At 54.1% G+C, this 23,232-nt stretch overlaps 1 protein-coding gene and 1 long non-coding RNA gene across 5 annotated transcripts; one reads left to right on the top strand and one right to left on the bottom strand.

Annotated features, from left to right (window-relative positions):
* Positions 1 to 566: 566 nt before the first annotated feature.
* Positions 567 to 19,676, bottom strand: LOC102990467 (E3 ubiquitin-protein ligase RNF220). Of its 4 annotated transcripts, none has more exons than XM_028483464.2 (11): positions 19,482 to 19,676; positions 19,307 to 19,349; positions 15,481 to 15,602; positions 14,983 to 15,115; positions 6,651 to 6,747; positions 6,361 to 6,447; positions 6,166 to 6,221; positions 5,971 to 6,049; positions 1,674 to 1,782; positions 1,452 to 1,526; positions 567 to 705 (listed from the first exon to the last, which is right to left on the bottom strand). In XM_028483464.2, exons 1-11 carry the CDS (start codon positions 19,533 to 19,535, stop codon positions 634 to 636), a joined length of 927 nt encoding a protein of 308 aa, XP_028339265.1. In that variant the 5' UTR covers positions 19,536 to 19,676; the 3' UTR covers positions 567 to 633. The 4 variants fall into 4 exon arrangements, with proteins under 4 accessions (XP_028339265.1, XP_028339266.1, XP_028339267.1 ...); XM_028483465.2 differs by having other exon boundaries at positions 15,559 to 15,602; positions 19,482 to 19,672; XM_028483466.2 differs by having other exon boundaries at positions 19,478 to 19,616.
* Positions 6,024 to 14,974, top strand: LOC129391796 (uncharacterized). Its single transcript, XR_008616499.1, has 3 exons — positions 6,024 to 6,099; positions 10,383 to 14,288; positions 14,696 to 14,974. It is a non-coding gene; the product is annotated as an uncharacterized lncRNA (long non-coding RNA).
* Positions 19,677 to 23,232: the final 3,556 nt, after the last annotated feature.

The raw sequence follows: 23,232 nt of genomic DNA, 5'->3' as shown, positions 1-23,232 counted from the left end.
GAGAGGGAGAGGGAGAGGGAGAGGGAGAGGGAGAGGGAGAGGGAGAGGGAGAGGGAGAGGGAGAGGGAGAGGGAGAGGGAGAGGGAGAGGGAGAGGGAGAGGCAGGCATCCCAAGAGGTGGATGGGCCGAGCCCCCAGCCAGCCCTGAACGAGGCACTGCTTCCAGGTGTTCTTAACAAAAGAAGAAAATCATACAACCAAAGGGCAGGGGACGGGGTAGAGAGTGAGGAGTTGTCCCATTTATACACAACATTGTAAACATACACGGTCTATATTACATGTGCTTCAGTCTGGTGTTTGCATGTCTATCTGTCCGTCTGTCAGTCGGGGGGCGGGGGGTGCTGGATCTCAGGAGCCTTGCCTGGCTACTCCCCCTACCCCCACCTCCCTGCCCCACCCTGGGAACGGAACCTGGAACAGGTATGGTCCCCAATCTTGGTGGGAGTCCGCAGGCAGGGCCTGGGCCTCAGCCTCCACTCTGGCTCAAGTCCTGTGTGTGTGCATGTGTGTGTGCGTTCATGTGTGTGCATGTATGTACACGGGGAACCTGTGTGTAAGTATGTACAAGGGGGGGTCATGTCACAGGAGGGGCAGGTGGGGCGCTCGAGGCAAGGCCTGCCTGGGGTGGCTAGCTCACAAGTAGATTCTCCGCAGGTCTCCGGGCGCTGTGATGGTGTTGCACTGAGGGCAGAGCTTCTTGGCACCCTGCAGGGAGAACAGGGAGGGCTCTGGTTATACCCTGTGCCGCACATTTGCTCGTGTGAGCCCCTGGGCCCGCAGCTGCATCTCCCCGAACCAGCTGTGTGCTGGGACCTCGGGTCGGTCCTGCCCGCCTGGGCTGGGGAGGCAATGGGCGGCCTCTGTGAGCAGGCAGGCACGCTCCTGTGTTGGGGAGACGCCAGGATCAAACCGGCTGGCCAGGCCCGCAGCGGGAGCCCCAGTAATGAGAACAAGGCTGGGTCCAGCTGTGGCTGCCGCGGCCCTAACGAGATTACACGCGGCCTTTGATCAGGACACAGAGCCCACGTCCGGGCCTTTTATTGCTGTCTCCGGGCGACATTTTAATGGCTGCTCCCGAGCGAAGAACCGGGGCAGGAGCAGGAGGAGCTTAGTAATGGGAGGGGGAGGGGCCGAGGCCCTGGTCCTGCTTACCCGCACCCAGCCTCCTCCTGACCCGGGATCTCACTGCTATGTGTCATACGCGGGCCTGCTGGGGTGGGGGGATGGGGAAGGGAGCAGGCAAGAGAACCCACAGGTGGGGAGAATTTAATAACCCTGGGGTGGGGGAGGAGAGAGGGTAGTGAGCTTGGGGGTGAACACCCTGGCTTCGGGCTGTGGTCTATGCTTCTGGTCCCCCTGCTCCTCTCCCCCGAAGCAGGCTCAAGCATGAGCATGGACATCTGGGCAGTACCCCAAATGGCCACCCACTCCCGACCCCCACGCCACTTCACCAGGGTCCGCAGCCAGCACTCCTCACAGTGCACATGCCAACACTGGATGGACGTTAGGGGCATCGAGTATGAGTCCTAGGGAGAAAATGGGCAGAGAAGGGAGGGGTCACTCTGAGGCTGTCCCACCCTCCGAAGGGCCCAGATCACAGGGCAGAGACCCTCTCCAACCCCCAGGGAGCACTAAAGCCTGAGCAAGGGTGCCCGAGGTTCCCTTCCTCTCACCATGCAGATGAGGCATTTGTAACGGTCCCCACGGGATAGCTGCCGCTCAAGTTCCCTGACCCGAGCCTTCAGGGCCTCAAACGTGGTCACAGCTGAATCTTCGGTGATTCTGCAAAGAGGATGGCATACCTGGGCAGGCAGCAGGCTGGCATCCCTAACCTGAACCTCCAGCCTACAACTCCCTTGAATTCCAGAATCACATATGTAGATGTCTGCTGGACACCCCACCCATATCCTAGATCCGCAAACTCCACATTCCAGAACTGCACTCCTTCCCCTCCTTGCTCCTCCACCTCCATCCTGGTGATGTCTAAACCAGACACCCGGGAACCATTCTCAAACCACTTCTTCCCAGTCACTCCTGACATCCCAAATCTGTCATCTAGCTCCTAATATCTCTGGCATCCCCACTTCTTTCCATAGCTACCACCCCTAGGCCAGGTGCTCATGATTTCCTCTGTGGATTGTGCCACCAACCTGAATGGCCTCTCAGCCTCCAGTCCCCGCATTCCATTCTGTTCTCCTAGCACCCAGAATTCTGCAAACCTGACCACTTCTACTTCTAACATTTTAGTGTCTACCTCAGAATAAAGCTCCATCAAACTCTCCACAAGCTTACAAGGGCCTTCTTGGGCCGGTCCCCACCAGCCGCATCCCTCAGTGCCCTGCCACGTACTTTATGCTCCATCCACGCCAAACTCCTGAGTTTCCCCACACACCCCACCATTTTTCACTCCACAGGCCTCTCAGTACTTTCTGCTTCTTCTGGATCACCCCAACCTCCTAACTCACTAGTCCCATCTCATCATTCAGGCCTAGTTCCCACCTCCTCCCAGAAGCCTTTTCCAAGCCCCCAGCCAGTACCCCAATGGTGGCTGCCCCTTCTGTGTTCTTCCAGCCCCTGTACTGGACTTCACCACAGCAGTATAACCACAAATGTCTGTCACTGCTAGACTCACTTCCCTGAGGGCAAGCTGCTCACTACACCACTACACTCTGAACATTAGCCCCATACTAGGCACATGAGTATGAATAAACATCTGCTGAAGAAATAGCTGGTCTAACCCCCAGGGAGAGTGAGAAATGCAGGGACTGATGAGGCCCCTGGGCTACAGTCCTAGCCTACCTCAAGGGCTCCTGGTTGCTTCTTTCTAGGCATGTCAGATGTCCTGTTGGTCCTCACCCATAGTCCTAGCCCTGCACAAGGTCCCTACAACTTCCTGAAGACTCTCTGAGCTGCACTACTGAACAGGGAATAGCTAGGACTATTCTAAAGAGTGATCCCTCCCACCTCTCCTAAAACAAGTCAACAGAACCCGGAGAGGCTCAGAGGACAAAGAATGCTTCCTGGAGGAGTAGAAAAGATGGCACTGGAGACAGGATTTAGGGAATAATAATGACAATAATACAAATAAAAGAGCTAAAATTTATTAAGCACTTACTAAATGCCAGGGATTGTACTGAGGGATTAAAAGTAATTATCTTATTTACACCTCACAAAAACCCCATGAGGCGATCCTAATACACCTATTTTATACATGAAGAAACTAAAGCAAGAGAAACATTAAGTAGCCTGTCCAAGTTTCACAGAGTGGGGAAGATGGGATTCAAACGCTGGCAGACTGATTCTGTGATCAACCAGTAACTGTGTAAGTAACCACTACCCTACACTGGCTACACCCAGGAGGAGACAGGCCTCCAGGCTGAGGGAACAGTGGGAACCGAGGCCTAGAGGCCCTAGAGCCCCATCTGGCTGGAAGGCTCACTTCTGAGTAAGCAGAAGGTGCTACACTGGGAAAGGAGACTGTGTCCAAGAAGACCCCAGATGCTGCAATCAGAAAGGAAAGTTTATCTTACCGGCAATTTACAGAAAGTTGTTGAGAATGTTGGAAGAGGGCTGTAAAGGGTAAGAGCTGAGGTTTAAAGGGTGTATTGAATCAGCTGAAGTAGAATCACAAGGGTGGTGTGTGGGCAAGGACCATCTCCTAGGGTGGCCTGTCTTGCCAGCTTAGGGGAGACAGTTGGCCCAGAAAGCCTGAAAGCTTACAGGTAGTCTGTCCCTGCTGGGTGTAAATGGTAATGGGGGGGCATGGGTAGGATGGTGGGAAACATTTCATGGGCAGCAATGAATTTTGATCTCTGACCTTTCTCTTTTAGGGCACTAGCAGCGACACAGAATGTGACTTCCTGATGGCTGTGTCCCTATGTCAGGGATGCTCTAGATCCATCACTCCATGGGTCCATGATTCTTTCTGCCTTGCCTCTCTCCAGGGAAGCTGAGAAACGCTCTGACTACAACTCCTCCTGGCATTGGCGGATTTCCTGGGAGCATCCATTCAACTTTCCAGCTCTGAAAAGCTTTTACCATCCCCCTCCTTCCTCACAAGCACTTGCACAGCTGGCTCCTCCCCCAGGCATTTTGCCCAATGCTCTATGTGCCATCCCCACCTGGACTGTTGGTAAGTTCCTGACAAGGAGACAAGGATGGGTAGCTGTGTTCCCTTCCTCTCCAAGGACCAGGCTGATCCTATGAGGTTATTACAAAGATTGGGAAACCAAGGCCTGGAGCTGGGGGCAGCCTACCCCAGAGTAGAAAACTAACTGTCAAACCCCAAACCAGAGAATGAGTTAGAGCTGGGAAGGCAAAAAGGATGGGGCCAGGAGAGAATGAAGCCATTTCCCACTTCCATCTTGGAGATGGAAGGCTCCAAGGCCACATCCAATTCCAGAGCCCACCCTATCTTGGATTTGCTTGGCACATGACTGGCCTCTATTCTTTGCTCTGGTGAAATACCCAATCCTCCAGGCCCCTGACGCAGGTAGGTTGTGACCTATTCCTGAGCCCCTCTAGGGTATGGGGTGGAGAATTTCTTGGAAGAAGCCAAGAAATTCTCTTCCTGTCTTTCTCCTTCCCTAGGTTGTGAAAAAGATCTAGGATGGGAACCCATAATGTGTACGGGGAAGAGAGACATCATGGGGACTGATGGGCCCTAATCTTGGCAAATCCAGACCCAGTGGAGATCTCTGCACATGACTGAGCCAGTCCCCAGCTCACCCCAGACAGCCCTGCCCACTGGTGCCTGTGCTCGCACAGGTGGGACAGTCCCCAGCTCTCCCAGCCCTCAGCGGGTAGGACCTTCATGGATGGCCACTGGTTCTGGCCCCCACCTCCCCCTGGGCGCCATCCCTGATTAATGATCTTGTCTTTCTGATTTATGAGCAGCCCCTCCAGATGAGGGTGGGTGCCCCTTACGGCCCCGCCCGCCCCGCTCAGCTGGAGTAGGAGAGAATTATTAAATAAACATCCATACGTCATTCCTCCCCCCACCCCAAAGCTGGTTGCGCCGAACCTGTGCGGCCCGCTCCGGCGTTGACATGGAGCAGCTGCGGTGATTCATGGGCAGCTGGGCCCCGCGCTGCGGCCCATACATCATGCCAGCAGCACTCACGGCCCTGGCCGAGATAAACTGATCAACCACATCGGGCTGGAATGAATTTATGACAACACAAAATGGAGGGAAACAAATGGGAGGTGACCCTGGGCCACCGACCCGGCCCTGCACCGGCCTGCAATCCACTCTCCTGGCAGAAGGCAAGATGGAACACTGGCCCTGGAATGAAGAGGCTGCCTTTTAACCCTGGGCAACCTAGCCTCGAGAGGAGGGAGGGGCAGGTGTGAGGAGTTAGGCAATGGCCAATGGCAGCAGCTCCAGGCAGCCAGAACTGGACAATGCCACCTCCTGGGGCCAGAACTGGCCTTGCCTGGGCTTCTGGAAAGGCAGTAAGATACCCTGCTGATTTCAAATCCTGGTGGCTCCTGAGGACCCAGGCCAGGGGTTGCCCAACCCTGGGAGAAGTGCTAACGGATCCCCTTTTCCCCTGCCTGGGAACACGGGCCAAAAATTCCTACCAGAAGTGATGAGACCCAATACTCCTGCCTAAAACCCACTGCAAGCGCTACCCGGGACAAGAAAAATGAAACCAATTTAGCTCCCGATTAAGAAACAGAAACTGGAGATGAATCAAGTGTGCTGGCTGGGCTGGGCAGCCATACATCACATTCCCTGGGCGGAGGCCTCTGCAGCGGGTGGGCAGGAAGGCAGGCTGACTGCTCCTCCCTCCACCAAGGCTCCCAGGGCCTGGGCCCAGCGATCGATTCACAGAGGCATGCTCAGCACCAGCTGGGCCCCACCGTCGGCTGTGTGCCCAGGGCAGCAGGCCTTCCTGCTAGCAAAGGGCCCCTCGCCCTCCAACTGAGCTGTGGTTCCCCGGGCCTCCCTCCTGGCCAAACACTCACTTCTCGATGTCACTGTTCTTGCAGGTCTTCTGCATGGCCTCCTGCTTGCTGCTCTCACCGTTGCTGGTAGATGGCATCTCTGCTGGGACAGAGAGGCAACTCACACTCTGGCCAGACTCGGCAGCACAGGTGAGGGGTTGGGCTTGAGGCAGTCACTACCACCCCCCATCACTCCTAACCTGCGTCAGGACTTACCGTCACTGGCCCATTTAGAGAACTCAGGTGTGATGCGTGTGCTGGGAGGGCCACCACTAGAGGAAAGGAAGGAGGAAGAACGAAGTGAGCCCTGAAGGCAGGCAGGATAACCCTGAGGGCAGGTACTGGGTTGACACCCACCTCAGGGCTTCCCATCCCTCTAACCCACCCACCCAAGCCTGTGCCCACACTTGCTTTAGGACTGCGCCCCGGAGTGCCTCTCTCTCCTTGGCTTCACCGGGCTCCTCGCCTGTGCAGGGGATAACGTCGGCCTCCGTGTATCTGGCATGGTGGTCAAGGACAATGGATCCTAGTTTGCGGTGGGCCATGAGGGTTGAATCCTCAGGAGGGCTCCCCCGGCCCAAGCTGAGACACTGACCCTGGGGGGCTGGTGTGGATGAGTGACCGGAGGTGCTTGCTACTTTTCTTATTCCCTTTGGACTGTCCCCCCAGCCCCACTTTGTCCCGCAGTGCCCCAAGGATACTGTGGTTTCCCATACTCCAGAGTGTCATCCCCATCCACATCCAAGTCAGCATCACTGTCCGGATTCTCTTTGCCGCTGCACATGACGAAGCCAGAGCCTGTGGGAAGCAGGATATGAGGAGGGCCTGGGGCCAGCAAGACGACTCCAAGGGTACCCCTTCTGTTTCCCTAGGTACGGCTCAGGTTTTGGGCTAGGTAAGGCCAAACAGAAACGTGGGCTTGGGATATAGAGAGCCGAGAAACTTGGGTGCTCTTGACTCTGACATTTCAGTCCTTTTCACTCTGCATACCTCAGCCTTCTCTGCACTGCCTCCTGCTCCAAGTGGTCTCTGCTTATAAACTAGTCCATTCATACACTAGGTCAGGTCCTCAGGAGACACCTAGTCTAGGCCTGCTGAACACCTGTCTTCCAGGTCTAAGAAGAGCAGGAAGAAGACAGAGACATTCAGGTCTACAAGGCCACCCCCACCCAGGACCTGGGCATTCCGTGTCCCATGGTCCAGGCTGACAAGTCTACCAGAAGGGAGAGTAGGCTGGCAAAGGCCCGTCAGAGCCATACAGCGGGACACCCAGCCAACGTCCTGGTTTGGGCCGTCAGGTCCTTGCCAGCAAAAACACCAGGCAGCTGTTCAAATATTTGGTGTCTGAAGTGCCTGACATTAATTATTCATCCCAGCCTCACTCAGCCCAGATTCCTGGACAAGTGCAGTTATAAAGGGATTAAGAAGGGATGGCCGAGGGAGGACAAGCATGTACACCTGCTTCTCAAAGCAGTCCATGGAGGCAAGCAGGCGGGCGGAGGCAGGGCCAAGGGCCGGGCAGGCAGCTGACCTCACCGAGGTGCATCTGGCACAGCCACAGGCAGACTCTCGGCCAGTGGCGGCGGTGGTGATGTAAGGCGCTGAGTTGCTGAAGCTACTCCAGGCCCACTCACCTGCCATGTGGTCTGACTCCCAGGACCACCCTTCCTGATGGCCCAGGGCCAGTGACCACAAAGCTGCTTCTCCCTCCCCTCCCATGTCTTCTCCCAGTGGTCCCCGTCTCGGACCACATCTCATGAGCCAGTGGAACAGCCCTGCCGGGGACAAAAGGGGCTGAAAGCGATGGGATCTGGGTTGAGTGGAATCAGAGGTGTGAAGCAGCTCAGGGTTCTGCCCGATGATCTCAGACATTTCTTGTTCATTCTTCCCACTTCCAGGGTCTTAACACGCTCATCAGGGCAACAGACATGTAACGGGTTGTCATGCCTCTCGCCTGTTCCTTCACCCTGTTACCTTAGAGCTCTGACCCTTCTTTTCCCTGCTCCAGCAGTCTCTGCAGCTCCCCTGTGCACGCACGACCAAGTCCCAGCTCTTCAGTTAGACCCGCTAAGCTCCGGATGCCCCCACTTCTCCACCTTCCCTCTTTCTCTCACTTCACTCCATAAGCTCCACATATACGGATAGACTACTTACTGCACCTCAAACGTCACCGTGTCCTGCTCATGCTCTCCCCTCCATCTGGAATGTTCTCCACCTTTCAAGCCCATTTCGAAAGCACTTTCTTCCTGATCCTTCTTCTCCCTCCAGCACCTCTGGTCTCTGGTATCACAAAGGTTCCACCCATCCCAGAGTTAAGCAGCACCAGGGAAAGAGAGAGGCCAGGCACTGCCCAGGCTCCACCCCTCCCTGCCAGTCCTCATCTGCCCTCCACAGAGGCACCAACAAAGTCGAGGCAGCAGGCAGGTCAGCAGCGGAGCCATTAAGCTGAGAAAACACCAAGTTACAGCTCTGTCTACTGTTCACGGCCAAGTGTCCTGACAAGCAATTCCCGCCTTGTGGGTGAATGGCACCTCTATAAACCCTCTGACAGTTTGGGAGACAAACTCCGCCATCAATCAGAATGTAGCCATCAGGTTCACTTACAGCCTGCGCCTCCCGAGCTCTGCCAACCTACCTCCCCCAAGTACACGCAGCTCAGCAGTCAGCCTCACATCCTTGGCTTAGCCAGGGCCTGCCCGGCACTGCCCGGCCCTGCCTGGCCCTGCCCAGCCCTGCCTTTTGGATGGGTGAGAAGCAAAGCCGAGAATCCTGGCACCACTCCTCAGCCCAGTATGGCTCCCATGGCAAAGCTGAGAAAACGGGGCACCGCCAAACTGCCAGGAAAAGTCCTAGCTTCTCAACACATAAAGCAGCCCAGGGGCTGAAGTCCTTATCTCTGCAGTCTCATTGCCTACCAGGCCTGGACCAGGTCTTATACTCCAGTGAAACATAGCTATTGTGGTTTCCCAAGTCCTGCATGTTTTCTCATGCCCCCATGCCTTTGTACTTCCTGTTATCTCTGCCTAGAAACATCTCCCTCTTGGTCTACAGAACAAATTCCTGCTCGCTCTGAGAGCCTGACTCTTCTCAATCATGCCTTCTATTCATAGTGCCTACACGTGGCAGTTGCTCTATAAATACTTCCTGAATGAACTCACCTCAACATTCTCTCAACCTTTATCGAACTCACCCTCTGCCTGGCTTGACACTGAGGACAGTGTTTCCAGATCTGATTCCTACCCTCAAGGTGCCGAGCGTGGACGAGACGTCCCCAGACATTTCTACATAGGGGTCCCTTCCGTGGCATCCATCCAGGCTCCTGTGCAACTCCAAAATCATATTTATTACCATGTATTGTCATTGTCCCTTACCAGAATGAAAGCCCAAGTCTGTGATCTCAGCGTCATCCAGCACAGAGCTGGCCAGGCCCACAGCGGGTGCCATACAACACACCCGAGCAGTAATGGCTTAATGCCAACAATGCTGTTCCATTGTTGTGCCAGAAGGAAAGCCAAGGCCTGATTAGCTGGTGGCCTGGAGAAACCTCTCAGGCCACAACCCTCCCTCTCAGACCCCAGCTCTCGGGTGAGCCGCGACCTTCTGCTCCCTTGACCAGCCTGGCAGGATGGAGAGCACAACACATCTTGTTTGCCAAGGAAAAGGCCTGTCTCTGGTCTGAGCAGTTTCCTCTGACCCTGACCCCATCCCCCAGCAGAGACAGATGTTGGGAACCTCTCCCTACCCCCACAGGTGTTCAGAACAGGCTGCCGCCACCAATTTCACTCTTGTGCTGCCCCAGCCAGCTCCAACCTCCTTCCCAGCACATTAAACTTTATTTTCTTAATGAAATGTCACTTGCTGACTTCTGGCAGAATCATAATAAAAAGGAACGGCCATAAAGCCGTTTTATGCAGACAGCGCCCCTGCCAGCTTGCGCCCCCCACCCTGCTTTGAGAAGAAGGCTCCACAGTCATTTTATGTTCTCAGCTGCTGGAACATCCGAAGCCAGTACTCAGAGGCAAGATGGCACAGAGTACTCCTTTCCAAGCCTCTGGCTCCTGTTCTGTGTAGCTCTGGGGATAACAGGCAAGCTGCCACTCCTGATGCTACTATCCAGGGAAGGGACTCTGCCCCTGGGACCTGCAAGATGACCCAGAGTACCCTTTAGTCACCAGGGAGGCCGCCTTGCTGAGGCTCAGCCCCACTGTATTGTGGCACAAAGGGCTGGGCTGCCGCCCACAGGCAGACTAAGCCTGAGAGTCAGTGATGCTCAGCAGTGGGGGCCTGGTCCTGGGAGGACGGGCGGCGCAAAAAACCTCTTCCCTCCAACTGGACACTAGCAATAGGAAGGGAGAGGGTTAAGTGCATATATGATAAGCAAAGCCCAAATTTTATAAAAACGACCCCCCTCTCATAAACTCCTTTTTTCTTAGGTCAAAGAGAGAGAGAGAAAAAAATCAGCGTTAATTTGATCAATTGATCAGATAATCGATTGAGAAACTGGAGATGCCCGCTTACTGGGGGCAGTAACGTCCTGGAACATGAAACCACAAAAAAGGAGCCATTGATTTCCTCACCTGCTGCTCCCAACAAAACCAGAGCCCAGGGAGAAAGGAGTCCTGGGGCCTCTGGAGGCCTGTGCTCTCCAAAGGTGTGGTTTGGGGGTGGTGGTGCACAGCAGCAGCTTCCGGAGAGTTTTACACTGGAATTAGTTACAGATGCAGTTACGGTGTCTTGTGTAAACGCCATCGATTGGGGAGCTGACAGTCTGGGGAGCTGCGATGCGGGACAATCAATCGGCCTGCAGTGTCACCTGCCACCTCGCTGAACAGTTGACAATGCAATTATCCAGTGTGGAGGCAGGGAGTTGGCGTGTGTCAAACGCACTTAGCCACTTTCCGGGCCTCCTCGATAACGTGTTTCACTGCCTCGCGTCAGGAGAGACGCAGAGAGACAGACGCCGTTTAAAACCATTGATACTTACTCCTTCTGCCTGTACTCCCCCTGTCCTGGCTTAACAACTGTGTTCCCAAAGGCGATTAAATCCCGTCAGTCGCCACAGGGGACAAGAAGGTGCCCTGCTCCTTGCCACCTCTCCTCGCCCCTCCCAGCAGGCAACAGTTATAACTAAAGGTGGTAAGGAGGTAGAAGGGGGCAGCCCTAACGCTCTCCATTCCAACACTGCCTGCAGCAGTCGACTGTTCCAACACCTGTCACTGACTGCACCTGGCAGCAGGGCTGCGCTGGGGGACATTTTTAGCATCTGGGGCTCCCAACTTTTGGAAACCAACACGGCAAAGGAGGCAGCAGCTATGGCCAGGCCAATTTCTCCATGCCCCTGGGCTCAGAACACCTCTCAACCCCTTGACCCATAATCTGGAGCTGAAGTTTTATCAAGCAACAGCCAGTTAAAAGACCAGTGCCACAGCTGCCCTGCCTGTCCTCTCCATGGCATCTCATCCCAGGCCACGTGGAACCAGCCTAAATCTAAGGCAAGAACTCGAGAAAGGTGCAGTCCCGAGGCCAGGATTGGGGCAGGGCAGAGGCCCTGGACAGTGGGTTCTCTTAGTATCATCCCTGTCCAACACCTGTTTGATTCAAAGGGGATCAGTGCTGGATTCCAGGGATGCATTTCCCTCCAGGGCTCAAAGATGGAGTTGCAGCACCTTCCACTTCCTGTGCCGCCTCCTGGGAAATCCCTCCATCTCGCCACTCATGTGCCCACCACATGACTGTGAGCTTATCTGAAGCCAACCATTCCATATTCTCTCTCCAGCCTGTCCATTCCAGATATGATGAACTCCAGGCTCCCCCAATCCAGCTGGGTGAACTTTCACTGGCAACCAAAACAGGAGGGACCAAAGCTCCCACCACAAGTCTCTTCTCCGGGACCCAGGATCTGGTGACAGGCAATGAGGAGAGCTGGGGCTCATTCATCACATACCTCCTTTGACTACAGGCAGGAGCGGGTTTGTCCCCAAGGGCTGTATAATTAGGTTTCTGCTGTGGCCCAGCCTAGAGGTCCCTTGCTCTGCCCAGGGCTGGCATAGGGCACCAGAAGAGCGTCTTTCTTCCCTAACTGTTGAGCTCTTTCAGGGGAATGCTGGTGAAGTACTAGGGTCCATGTGCTGCCCTTTATGCAATTATTAACTCTCGGTGGGGAGAAACAGCACTAGCAGGTTAGCAAACCTAAGGTTCAGAGAGGACAATCAACAGCTTAGGCACGCAGCCCAGGGTGTCTCCGAGAACTGAGAAGGCCAGAGCGTTTCCTAGTCACTGAAAGTTTCCTCCAAACTATTCTCTTGAAAACTTTATCTCTTCCTTCGGACTCTTAAAGATCCACTTCCAGCTGGACCTATCTCAGTGCTTACCTGTTCTGTCTGGTCCTTCGTTTTGTCCTAAAATAATTCCAAGTACTCCCAGGCCTAAGCAATCTGGGCCTCACCCTCAGTAACCACAGGCCCCATCTCCAAGGCCCATTCCCCTCAGCCAAGTGTCCCACCAAAAACTCTTGCTTGTTCACTGGTTCCACGGCAGAATACATTCAAGGAAACCGATTTGCTCCACCACACCAGCTCCCAGTGGGCCTGGTGGGAAGCTTTGCTGAGGATGATGAAGGGGTCCTGGTCTGGGAGGAGGGATAGGGGGTGATCAGATACGGGAACTTATCTGCAATTCTTTCATATCTAACAAGGACAGCAATCTCTGTTCTGTCAGCAGGCACAGCTCGGCTTAAATGGGCCTCACCACTCGCCTGCTCATCCTGCCTCTGCTCCCTCTCTCTGAAGTCGGCTGGGCAGCTTCTTCAGCCAGCGTTATCACTCCCTCTAACCGGTCTTGGCAGGCAATCTAATTCCTCCTGAAAAGGTCACCGCCATTTTAACTGCCTTTCAATCACATTAAGCACGCGCTGCCCGGCTTGCGGCCCAGCCCGCCCGGCGGGCGATCAATGCGCTACACTGACACCAGCCCGCCTGGCGGGGCCACACCCAACCCCCCAAGAGTTGGGGCCTATCGGTCCTGGCCAAGGAGGGTAGACTGACAGATGGCCAGCTCCTGCAGACAGGGTTTCGGGGGCAGAGGCGGTCAGGATCAGACAGGGCCTCCTTTGATAGCACCCCCCACCGAGGAGCCTCAGCCTCCTCCGCTCCACTGCGCCCTGCTCTCTGCCTCGTGGCCCCTGCTGATCTCGCTGTAAAACAGCCTTTCAAGTCTGCCTGTCTTTTGACTGCACTAAGCTGTTTAAGAGGCGGCAGCAACTTCTGTCAGGAAAGCCGGAGCAATTCTCTGCAGATAAAGGCACCTCCGGCCCCCGTTCCCTCTTCAAGTCTCACTCTCATTCTCGCTCTCCAAATCGCTCAAAGAAAAGCCCCCTTTGAACTCCTCTCAGGAATTCTTGAAAAGAACAACCTCACAGTGTAAACACTCAGGGAAAACTGACACCCGCCCATAGGGCTGAAGAGCCCCTCACACCCGCTCTGCAAGTGCGTCCCAGCGCCTGGGAAATACTTGGTTGTAGCAGCAGGCCCCATGCAGCTTCATCCCCCTAAGCCCTGTCTGGTGCCCAGAAGCCACCAGGTCCAGTTCTGTGCCAAGAAACCTGAAAACTTGCCGCGGTAATGGAAGATATGAAAATCTGCAGCCACCCAACAGAGCGAACCCAGAGCGGCATCCTGGAACTGCCCCTCAACAGACACCTGTGTGTACAAGTCACTGGACCCTGGGCTTTGCTGCTCATCCTCACTGGGCCTCAGACACTCGGAAACTCCAGGATAGGACCAGAGTGAAATGGCAAACGGACATCCTCCCAGCTCAGCGCTCAGGCTAGGGAAACGGTTTGGCCTGATTAACCTGCCTGATTTACACTTTGGCTTGTCCCCAAACGCTTGGGCAATATGAGAGAAGCCCAGAAGCATAACGCCACACCTGGGCTCGTGGCCCCTCATGTAGCCAGTCTGCCCTGGATGGCACTGTGGGGACTGCTCCTCAGCACCAGCCCGAGAAGCACTGCCCCAGTGAGGCAGAGACCCTCCTCCCAGCTGCTGTGAGATTCCCCAGGGACCAGACACAGCAATACTCCCAAGGGTGTTGCCCAGAGAACTGGAGGCAGATGGGAAGCAGACTGGCTCACTTAATCACCACAAGCTGCAGTGCCAGCTGTGCCTGTGCACAGAAAGAAGAGCTGGAGGCTGGGAGGCTGACAGCTCCCCCTTTGCCCTGCCCAAGGCAGAAGGCTTTGACAAGAGGACACCGACCCTGGGCACCTACCAGTCTGCTGTTTGACCTGGTGGGGGTGGGGGACTTCCACTGGGCCAAGCTATCTCTCTCCAAGGAGCCAAGTAGGTAGTGGGGCTGGGCAGGGTCCTGCAGAGTCCTCTGCAGCAGCGGGGGAGAGTCCCAGGGAAGCAGGGAGCAGCTGGGCACAGGCCCCTCTTGCTTCAGGGCAGAGGGCGCCCAGGGAGAAGAGATGGGATCAGAGCTAAAATTAGATTCACCAATGAAGCTCATGGGAGGTCAAATTTTGCCATAACTCACTCTCTCCTCTGTAACTGATTTCCCTGACATGGGGCTGAGGAGGAGGAGTGGGGGGGGAGGGGGGCGGGCAGGGGGAATCCAATGTATTTGCCTGGAAGCCCTCGGGGCCCCCAGTGCTGGAGGTGTACAGCAGGTTGCTGGATTCTCATTTATCAGCCTTAAGAGGGATGGAGTGATAAATGCATAACCATCCCTTTAATATTTTATGCAGGTGCTAACGTGGCTTGGCTGTCACCTTCAATGCATCACCCGAGGCTGAGAGACCCCCTCGTCACTCCTAGCTTGCAGCCTCACAGTTCCATTTCCCCACCCAAATACATCCATTTTAATATGCACATCACAGGCAGGCAGCATGGTCACAAAGGAGCCCCACCAGCAGCAGCTCGCACGTGGTGGAATGACCAGCCATTAGCCCTGGCCTCTTGGCTCCCAACAGATGGATACCCAGCAGAGGCCTGGCCAACAGAGTGCCACTGCCTATGTGTCAGCTGCTTGTACCTCGGAAACCACCTTCCAGGAGAGTGGTGGCCCGTATCCGCTTCTGCCCGCACCACTCATACTCCTCAAAGCGGTTGCTGTTCTCATGCTCGATGTCCACGGCATCATCCTCAGCCATGCAGGAGCCTTCCCTCTGTGAAGAGCAGAGCAGGATCATGCGGGTCCCAGGCCATCCCTACCTGCTCCCCAGGGCCTGCAAGGAAGGCACAGCCCTAGCCCCAAGCTGCAGTGTGCCCCACAAGCCCCCAGCTCTAGGGCTCCTTTGAAGTAAACCAATCTAGAGGTCAAAGACCTGGGCTTTTCCCCAATAGTTTTCCACTGGAGCCCCAGGGGAGGAGTGGGAGAGCGAAAGCAAAGGAAGAGAGCAAAGAACAGAGAGTAAGAAGCTGCTGAGACCACAGGGAGACCCCAACAGCCCATAGATCTGGAGGCAGTCATTAGCTAGTGTCAGGGGAAGGAGGGGAGTGGAGGGGAGGTAGGTGGTGATGGCCCCTCTACCTTAGAAAGGCAATGCTCCACATGCCTACTCATCTCCTGCTCCGATCCTGCCAGGGGGCGGCTGCACAGGGGACATACCTGCCCTTCATCTTGCTTCCTCCGTTTCATTTTCCCAATCCGAGCTGCATGGAGAAACCGAAAACAAAGCACAGAACAGGCAGACGGTCACTGTAGTTCCCAAGGTCCCAGTGGAGCTGACACATCCTGACCTCCTGCCAGCCATTAGCCCTTTTGTTCAGTGCCTCATCTGGCCCTCATCATGCAGCACCTTCGGCTCCTTTGGGGACTGGACCTTGCCAAGAGCACCTGGGGAGGAGATTGGTGCTAGGCCAGCAAAGTGTCCACTCTTTGGCCGCAGCTGGCTCAAGCTCAACCCTTACCTTCCTACCTGCAGTGCTCAATGAATCCAGTGAGCAAAGATGCTCTCCTTGGCACTTGCTATGTGTCTCCCCAGAAGGCCAAGACCATAGGCTCTTTTAGAGTCAAGAAGCATAACTTTAGAGAACATTTCTTGGCTAGAATCCAAGGTCCCTCCAGGGGCCTGATTTGGCCTGCTGTTAACTTATCAGTTAAAACCCCTTTGTTCCTGGGCCAAGAGCCCTGAGGTACAGCCCTTAGTGTCCTATGTAGAATTACCCCAGTGAGAATTTCTCTCATGTCCACTGGTCCCATTTTACAGAAGAGGAGACTGAGGCCCAGTCATAAAGGTATAGAGGATCTGAGTCAGACAGCCCAGATACCTTGAGAGGGTAGCCCTTACTGTGCCTACCCAAACCTGTTCCATCATTTCTAATCAGTGCAGAGGGGATGGCAGGCCCCCGAGGCAGAGGGCTCCCTGCCATGCTGTCCCGCAGGGGGCTCAATTCCAAAGTGCATGCTGCAAGCCCACAGCACTGCTAATTAGTGCCAAGAGATACAATCATTTCTAATTAGCTCACTAATCCCTCTCTGCAGCCCTCCTGTCACTGAAGCAGGAAGGGGTCAAAACAAGAGACTCTGTTCCCTCTATCCCCTCCTGTGATGCAACAGTAGGAATAGAGCTAGCCACTCTGAGACCAGACTGACTGGGGTAGGGGTGGAGCCAGCCAAGGAGGGAAGGGTTCCCCACTGCAAGGCCAGAAAGAACTTCCTATGGATACTGACCCTGGTGGAAAGCTCATCAATGCAGTTTAGGGAGCGAGACACAGGTGAAAGGTGATGCAGGTGAGAGTCGGTAAGTTACAGTTTAGAGCTTCAGTTGTGTGTAAGGTTCAGAGCCAAATACCTTATACAAGGTAGCTCATTTTATTCTATATCCAGAAACTAGGTTGTATTATCCATTTTAACAGAAAAAGATAGTCAAGGCAGTTGTCCAGGTAGCTAAAAAGTGGCAAAGGCAGCATAGGAAACCAGGCCTGACTCCATAGCTTAGAAGGCTCTCCTGTCCCAAGAGTGCCCCCAACTGATCAGCATCAACAAAGATTGATCCTGTGAGTGTGCTAGGTCAGCAAGAATATGCACTTGGGGCTCCTGCCTGTTGAGGGTCTGAGGCAGGGAGCTACTCCAACCCTAAAACAGAGTAGTCCTAAAAAGAGCCAAATCAACAAGAAAGCCACCATCCACCAGGACTCTCAATTCTCTTCAATTTCCTGTGCTCTCACTATAGGAGATGTGACTATGTCCTGGTGCCCAACTTGATTTTGTGGACAAAGATCTAGACTCCTTCACCTTGACTTCCCTAACCCTTGGACTCTCAGGCTTGGGCCATCTTGACACTCTAGAGCAGGGGTCCCCAACCCTCAGGCCACGGACCAGTACCAGTCCATGGCCTGTTAGGAACCGGGCCACACAGCAGGAGGTGAGCGGTGGGTGAGTGAGGGAGGCTTCATCTGTATTTACAGCTGCTCCCCATTGGTCGAATTATGGCTTGAGCTCCGCCTCCTGTCAGATCAGTGGCAGTACTAGATTCTCACAGAAGCGCGAACCCTACTGTGAACTGCGCATGCGAGGGATCTAGGTTGCACGCTCCTTATGAGAATCTAATGTCTGATATCTAAGGTGGAGCTGAGGTGGTCCCATCACTCCCAGATGGGACCATCTAGTTGCAGGAAAACAAGCTCAGAGCTCCCACTGATTCTGCATTATGGTGAGTTGTGTAATTACTTCATTATACGTTACAATGTAATAGTAGTAGAAATAAAGTGCACAATGAATGTAATGCGCTTGAATCATCCTGAAACCACCCTTCCCCCCCAACCCCCACCCCCGCCCCTGTCTGTGGAAAAACTGTCTTACACAAAACCAGTCCCTGGTGCCAAAAAGGTTGGGGACCACTGCTCTAGAGGCAGGGCTAGGATGGAGAAGGGATGCTAGATATCAGAAAGGCATTGAGCAAGGTACCCTGAGACTTCTAGAAGCCTGTAAGGAGCAGTGTGCCAATACAAAGGTTCCTCCCCTACTCGGCCTAAAGCTCAAGGGAGTGCCTCTCTGGTAAGAAGGAGACTATGACAGACACTGATAACTGAATAAGGGAATGAATCTCATAGGTTTGCCAAGGAAGGCATGATACTGGATGCTCTCCTTGCCCAGGCCACCCACGCCAGAAAATTCCTTGTAGTCCCAGGAAAGTCCCTGATGGACTGGGCATCACCTGGAAATTCTCAGATAAGCAATTCAGGTTTGATTATTTTCTTGCCATTCATCTTCTAAGTCCTGAACTAAGCTTACTAAAACATGATAGGGAAAGTTTGCTCCCTACCTAGAGGCTTCCACTGAGTAGGACAAGTCAAAGTATTGCCAAGGAGGTAGCATGGCATGGTCCAAGAAGCACAGGCTTTGGAGGTAAACAAACCAGTTCAAACCACGGCTCAGTTACATCCCAGCTGTGTGGCTTTAAACAAATCACCTTCACCTCTCCCAGCCTCAGTTTCCTCATCTACAAAATGTGTGTTAACACTCCCTCTCAGTTATGATAAAGGTGCTTAACATGGTGCTGGCCCATGATAAATGCTCTCCTTTTCCCAGTCTGGGGCTCAGCCTCCCAGCAGAAACCAAGTGGCAGGAACTGGGGATTTTGAACATCCATGGCCTCACTCACCAGTTGGCCTAGAGACCCCCAAGCCCCTTACAGACAACCCCCATATATACCACACCCTAGCCAGCACAAAAAACTAGATCATTCAATTGTGTTCAGCAAACAGGAATGTTCCAGAGGTTTGAATCCAGAAGGGGCGCGGGGCGGGGGGTGGGGGGGTGGGGGAGGGGGATGGTGGCCTGCCAGGTAGTACATACACGGAGTGCTTTCAGAGAAGGCCTGTAAGAGCTGTCGAGCCCACGCTGATCACCTTTGTGAAATGTGGGCCGACTGATAACTCAAAAAGCCCTGGGATGAGTTAGTTCCTGTTGCCGTGGGAACTCCAGATCTCACTGCATTGTCAAGTCTCAGCAGAGAGGCTGTATTCACACTACTGGGCACTGATTAAAAACTGGAAGAAAAACATTCTCAGCGCCCTGCCGGCTTGTACAGTGAGGTCCCAGCAGTTTGCAAATTCAAAACTGAGCTCCCGCGTGGAATTGTGTGGCTTGTTTCTCATTCTCTGGCACTTACTGACCCCCAAGGTCTTCAAGGCCTAGAGAGGCTCACGCAAGAGCTGGGGACCATAACCTCCACTAGACAGATGGAGAAACTGAGGGCAGCCACCTTGGTCAACATATACTCAGGCGCTGTGACTGTGAAGAAGCCAGTGGGCCCTAATGTTGAAGAGACCCAGGGAAGTCAGGAACTGCAGGCAGTGAGGGAGGGAGGAGGCCGGGGGTGGGGCGGAGGGAGGGGCCGCGCAAGACTCACCATTCAGTCGGGTCTGCCGGTTGGCTCGCACTCGCAAGAAGGTCTGGGAAAAGATCCCGGGCAAATGCAAAAAAGAGAAGAGAGCGTCAGCGCGGCCTGGAGTCCCGACCCCCGCCCCAGCCCCAGCCCCCGGTCCACACCTGCCCCGCCCCAAACAGCCCGTAAACAAACCTACTTCCTCCCTCCCGCCGGTCCCCCTGCTCCGCCGGCCGCTCCGGGCCTTCGGCATAGCCGCCGGAGGCTGCTCTAGCGGGACCCCGTGGCCGCCGCACGGTGCGCCGCCCCAGCCCCGGCCTCCGGCGCTCCGGGCCCCGCGGCCGCCCGGCCGGCGAGGGCGGCGATGCGGGCGGATTCCCCCCGGCTGCCCGGCGGCGGCGGCACCTCAGCTCCCAGCGGCGGCGGCGGCCATGTTGGCCTTGATCACGTGACTCGCCGCCGTCGCGCGCCGGGGGTGAAAGTTCAAGAAGTGGTGGGGGCTGCCGGACCGGGACCAGGAAACAGCAGCTCGCACTCCGGCAGCAACAGGCTGAGGCTGCCCTGGGCTCCCTCCCACCGGCCGCAAAGCCAACCCGTCCGGGTTTTAGTGGCTGCGAGGTCCTCCCACCCTACTCCACGGCCCCTCCTAGCACCGGGGCTCCTTCCGCCCCGGAACCCCGCCTGGCTCCCCCCTCCCGCGCGGCTACCCCTTTGCTGGGGAGATGGCGTAGGACTTCCCGATCGCGGCGGCCCGTCTCACCGCGAGTCCCAACTGTCTCTTCCCCAGTCCCCAGCCTTTCAGCAGTCCCGATATTAGAGGAGTCCCAACATTTCAGCCGTCTTCTGGACAACCTCTGGAGCTGCCAGTGGCAACGCACAGCCACGCGGCCAAAGTGGAACCCAGCATCCCTCAAAACAAGTGCCTTCTTCCAGGATTCTCAGTTTCTAACGGGATACCACCATCCACTCTGGTGTGCCCACACCAGATAGTTGAGAGTGAGTCGTCCTTGACCCCACCCTCCTTCAATTCCTCATACTCAAGCCTTCTTTCATCTCAGAGTCTATCTTTAAAGGTCTCCTACATCTTTTTATCTCCCCTCTGTGTATCTCCTCGCCCTTCCAGGCCTAACTGAAAAATATCATTTCCTCTCTACTTCCATCTCTACTCTCAGTATGGCTTGTACAAATTGTTATCGGTGGGCTGACCGCTCCAGGGATGGGGCCATGTGTGAGTCCTGGGTGAAGCCAGAGCCTGGCACAGAGCTGGGCACAGGCCAGCCATCCCTGTGTGTTTCTTCAGTGGCTCTACCTATCTGGATGTCATTGCTCTAGTTCATAATCTTAGGAACTCTATAAATTTGTAGCTGTCTCCCACCTGGCCTTCTCATCTCCAGCTTTTCTCCCTGTAACTCGTCCTCCACAGTACATGCAGTGTGATCTTTGTATCACACAAAATTGACCCTCTTTCTTCCTCCCCTTTAAATCCTTTAGTGGTTCTCCACTGAGATCTGCACCGTGGCATACAGGTCATCTCTTACGTGCTCTGCCTATTTCTCTAGACTCTTCTGCCATTCCTGCTCTCTCCTTTCCCCTTCCTGACACTACCTGTAGCTCTTTGAGCAACCCATACTCTGGACTTTGGGCTATATTATTCTCCATGCACCCATATTCCCTGCTTGGTTAACTGTTTGTTGTTCATCCTACAGGACTCTGGGATGACTTCGCTTTTCCCCCAGTGTTGGGTTAGTTGCTTCCTCTGAGTTTTCACAGTCCCTTGGCTTTCCTTTGAACTTGGATATTTTGACTGTTTACAGACCTGTCCCTTCTACTTGGGGGGTCATCTCCATCCAGTAACAGGGTCTGGCAAGCAGGAGAAATCCGTGAGGTGGAGAGGAGGATATTTATGAGGGAAGCCCCTGAGCCCAGTGCACGGCTGAGAAACAATCTAGGATTCAGGGTCAGACAAACTCAAGTTCAAATCCTGACTTGGTTACTTATAATGTATGTGCTCTTAGAAAAGTCACTTCTTCTCTCTAGGCCTGTTTCCTTAGCTATAAATTGGGGGCAATGAATCCTAGCTTGCACAGTTGCTATGAGGGTAAAGTGAGGTAATGGTTAAAGGGTTAGGTAACCCAGCAGGGGCTAAGGAAATGGCAATCCAAACCAGAAACCAGTACCTCCTGATTTCAGGGCCAAGTTTGATGATTTTTTAAAAACAGTCCAACATAATTGAGCAACTACTACATGCCAGGTGTTGTGTAAAGATCAGGGGATTCCAGCTTCACTTTCTACCAGTTCCCCTTGTGTTTTACATTCTAACAAAACTGAACTGCTAGTGGGTCCCCAAATACATCATTCTGTGTTACACCTCTCTGCCTTTTGCACATACATAGTGTTGCCTTGATCTGGAATATCTTTTCTTCCTTGTCCACCAAAGTGAACTCCTACTCATCCTGTTCAGTCATTACCTCCTCTGTGAATCTTACTCTGATTTTCTCTTTCATAGCACTTAAAACACTGGGCTGTAATTATCTATTTGTACATCTAACCACGTGAAGGCAAGGACCCTGGGCTGAGCATGAGTGAGTAACTAGATAAGTGTTTGAGTAAAGGAAGGGAGTAAAGAAGGGGCCTTGGCGAGCCCATCAGTCTAGTGCAAGAGTCAGGCTCATCATGATAGATTAAGTATGTTCATAACTCTTTGCAGCTCCTCCTATCAAAGAGCTGCATTTCCTCATCTCTTGATTGTGTTGTGAGTTCCAGAGCCTAGGCCTCAAGAGGCCTTTCAGCTTTGGCCTTCGCCCTCTTGGCATGACACTGTCCTGAGACTGCCAAGTAAGGAAGCCAGTCTAACCTCCTGGAGGATGATAGGCCGTATGGAAGAAAACCAAGGCCCCTAATCTCCCAGACATGTGGTGAGGCCATTTTGGACTTTCTAGGCCAGCTAGTCCTCCAGCTGAATGAGCTTCATGAATGAGGAAAGGCCTACTCAGCCAACAGAATCATGAGAAATCATGAGAGATTATAAGTTGTATTAAGCCACTAAGTTTTGGGATGGTTTGTTATATACTAGAAGATAATGGAAACATACTTAAACGGGTGTTGATATAAGATGATCAGGGCAATAACATGGACATGAAGGGGTCATGAGAAGAGAAAGCTAATCCAGAAAGGCTTCCCGGAGCAGAGGGAAGTTGGGCAGGTTGTTGAGGGATAAATAGAAATTTGATGGGGTGGGGTAAAATAACCCCGTTAAAAGCAGCATGTGTAAAAAGCAGAGAGGCAAGAAAGGAGTGGCACAGCCAATAAGTGGTTAGCGTTAATCTGGTGAGCACAGCCCACAGGATTCACGGAAGGCAGTATTAGGAATGGAAGCTGGAAAGGTTGACTCTAAATCACAGAGGCCTTGGTGCCATGCCTTAGCACGCCTAGCCTATGCCTAGCATGCCATGCCTATGCCTGATGGTTACTCTTTCCCTAGTTCAACAAATAGTGGAGCTGAATGCTGTGGCTGAAATAGAGAGGATCGGCCTCTGAAGGTAGGGCTCTGTCTCCCTTTTGGATAGAATTCTCTGGGATGGAGCCTTGTCTCCCTATCCCAGAATCCCCTAGAGTTGGGTCATTTCTCCATCTTGAATCAGGATTGTTTGGGTGAGGACTGACTGCCTCTCTCAAACCAGGGCTCACGAGAGCAGGGATCCCTCCCCAGGGCTGGCACTTTGGGCTCTGCAGTTTCAGTCCCAGACAAGGGCATCCAGCAGAGGAGGTGCTAGTTGAAGCTGGTGTACAGCCCACACTCCGTATTCCACTTAACAAACTCTGCACCCTGACGCCAGGCTGTGTCAGCTGGGAGGAAAAAGTGCCCAGAGAGAAGACCTCGAATTCCAAGAAAGGCTTCCTGTGTACCAGCAGTGGCCCTGGTTCTCTATCCCAGATGACAGGTCCCTGCT

Source organism: Physeter macrocephalus, unplaced genomic scaffold (assembly GCF_002837175.3).
Source record: "Physeter macrocephalus isolate SW-GA unplaced genomic scaffold, ASM283717v5 random_34, whole genome shotgun sequence".
Taxonomy (NCBI): Eukaryota; Metazoa; Chordata; class Mammalia; order Artiodactyla; family Physeteridae; genus Physeter; species Physeter macrocephalus.
The sequence above is the reverse complement of the archived record's forward strand: the minus strand, read 5'-3'. Positions and strand labels throughout refer to the sequence as shown.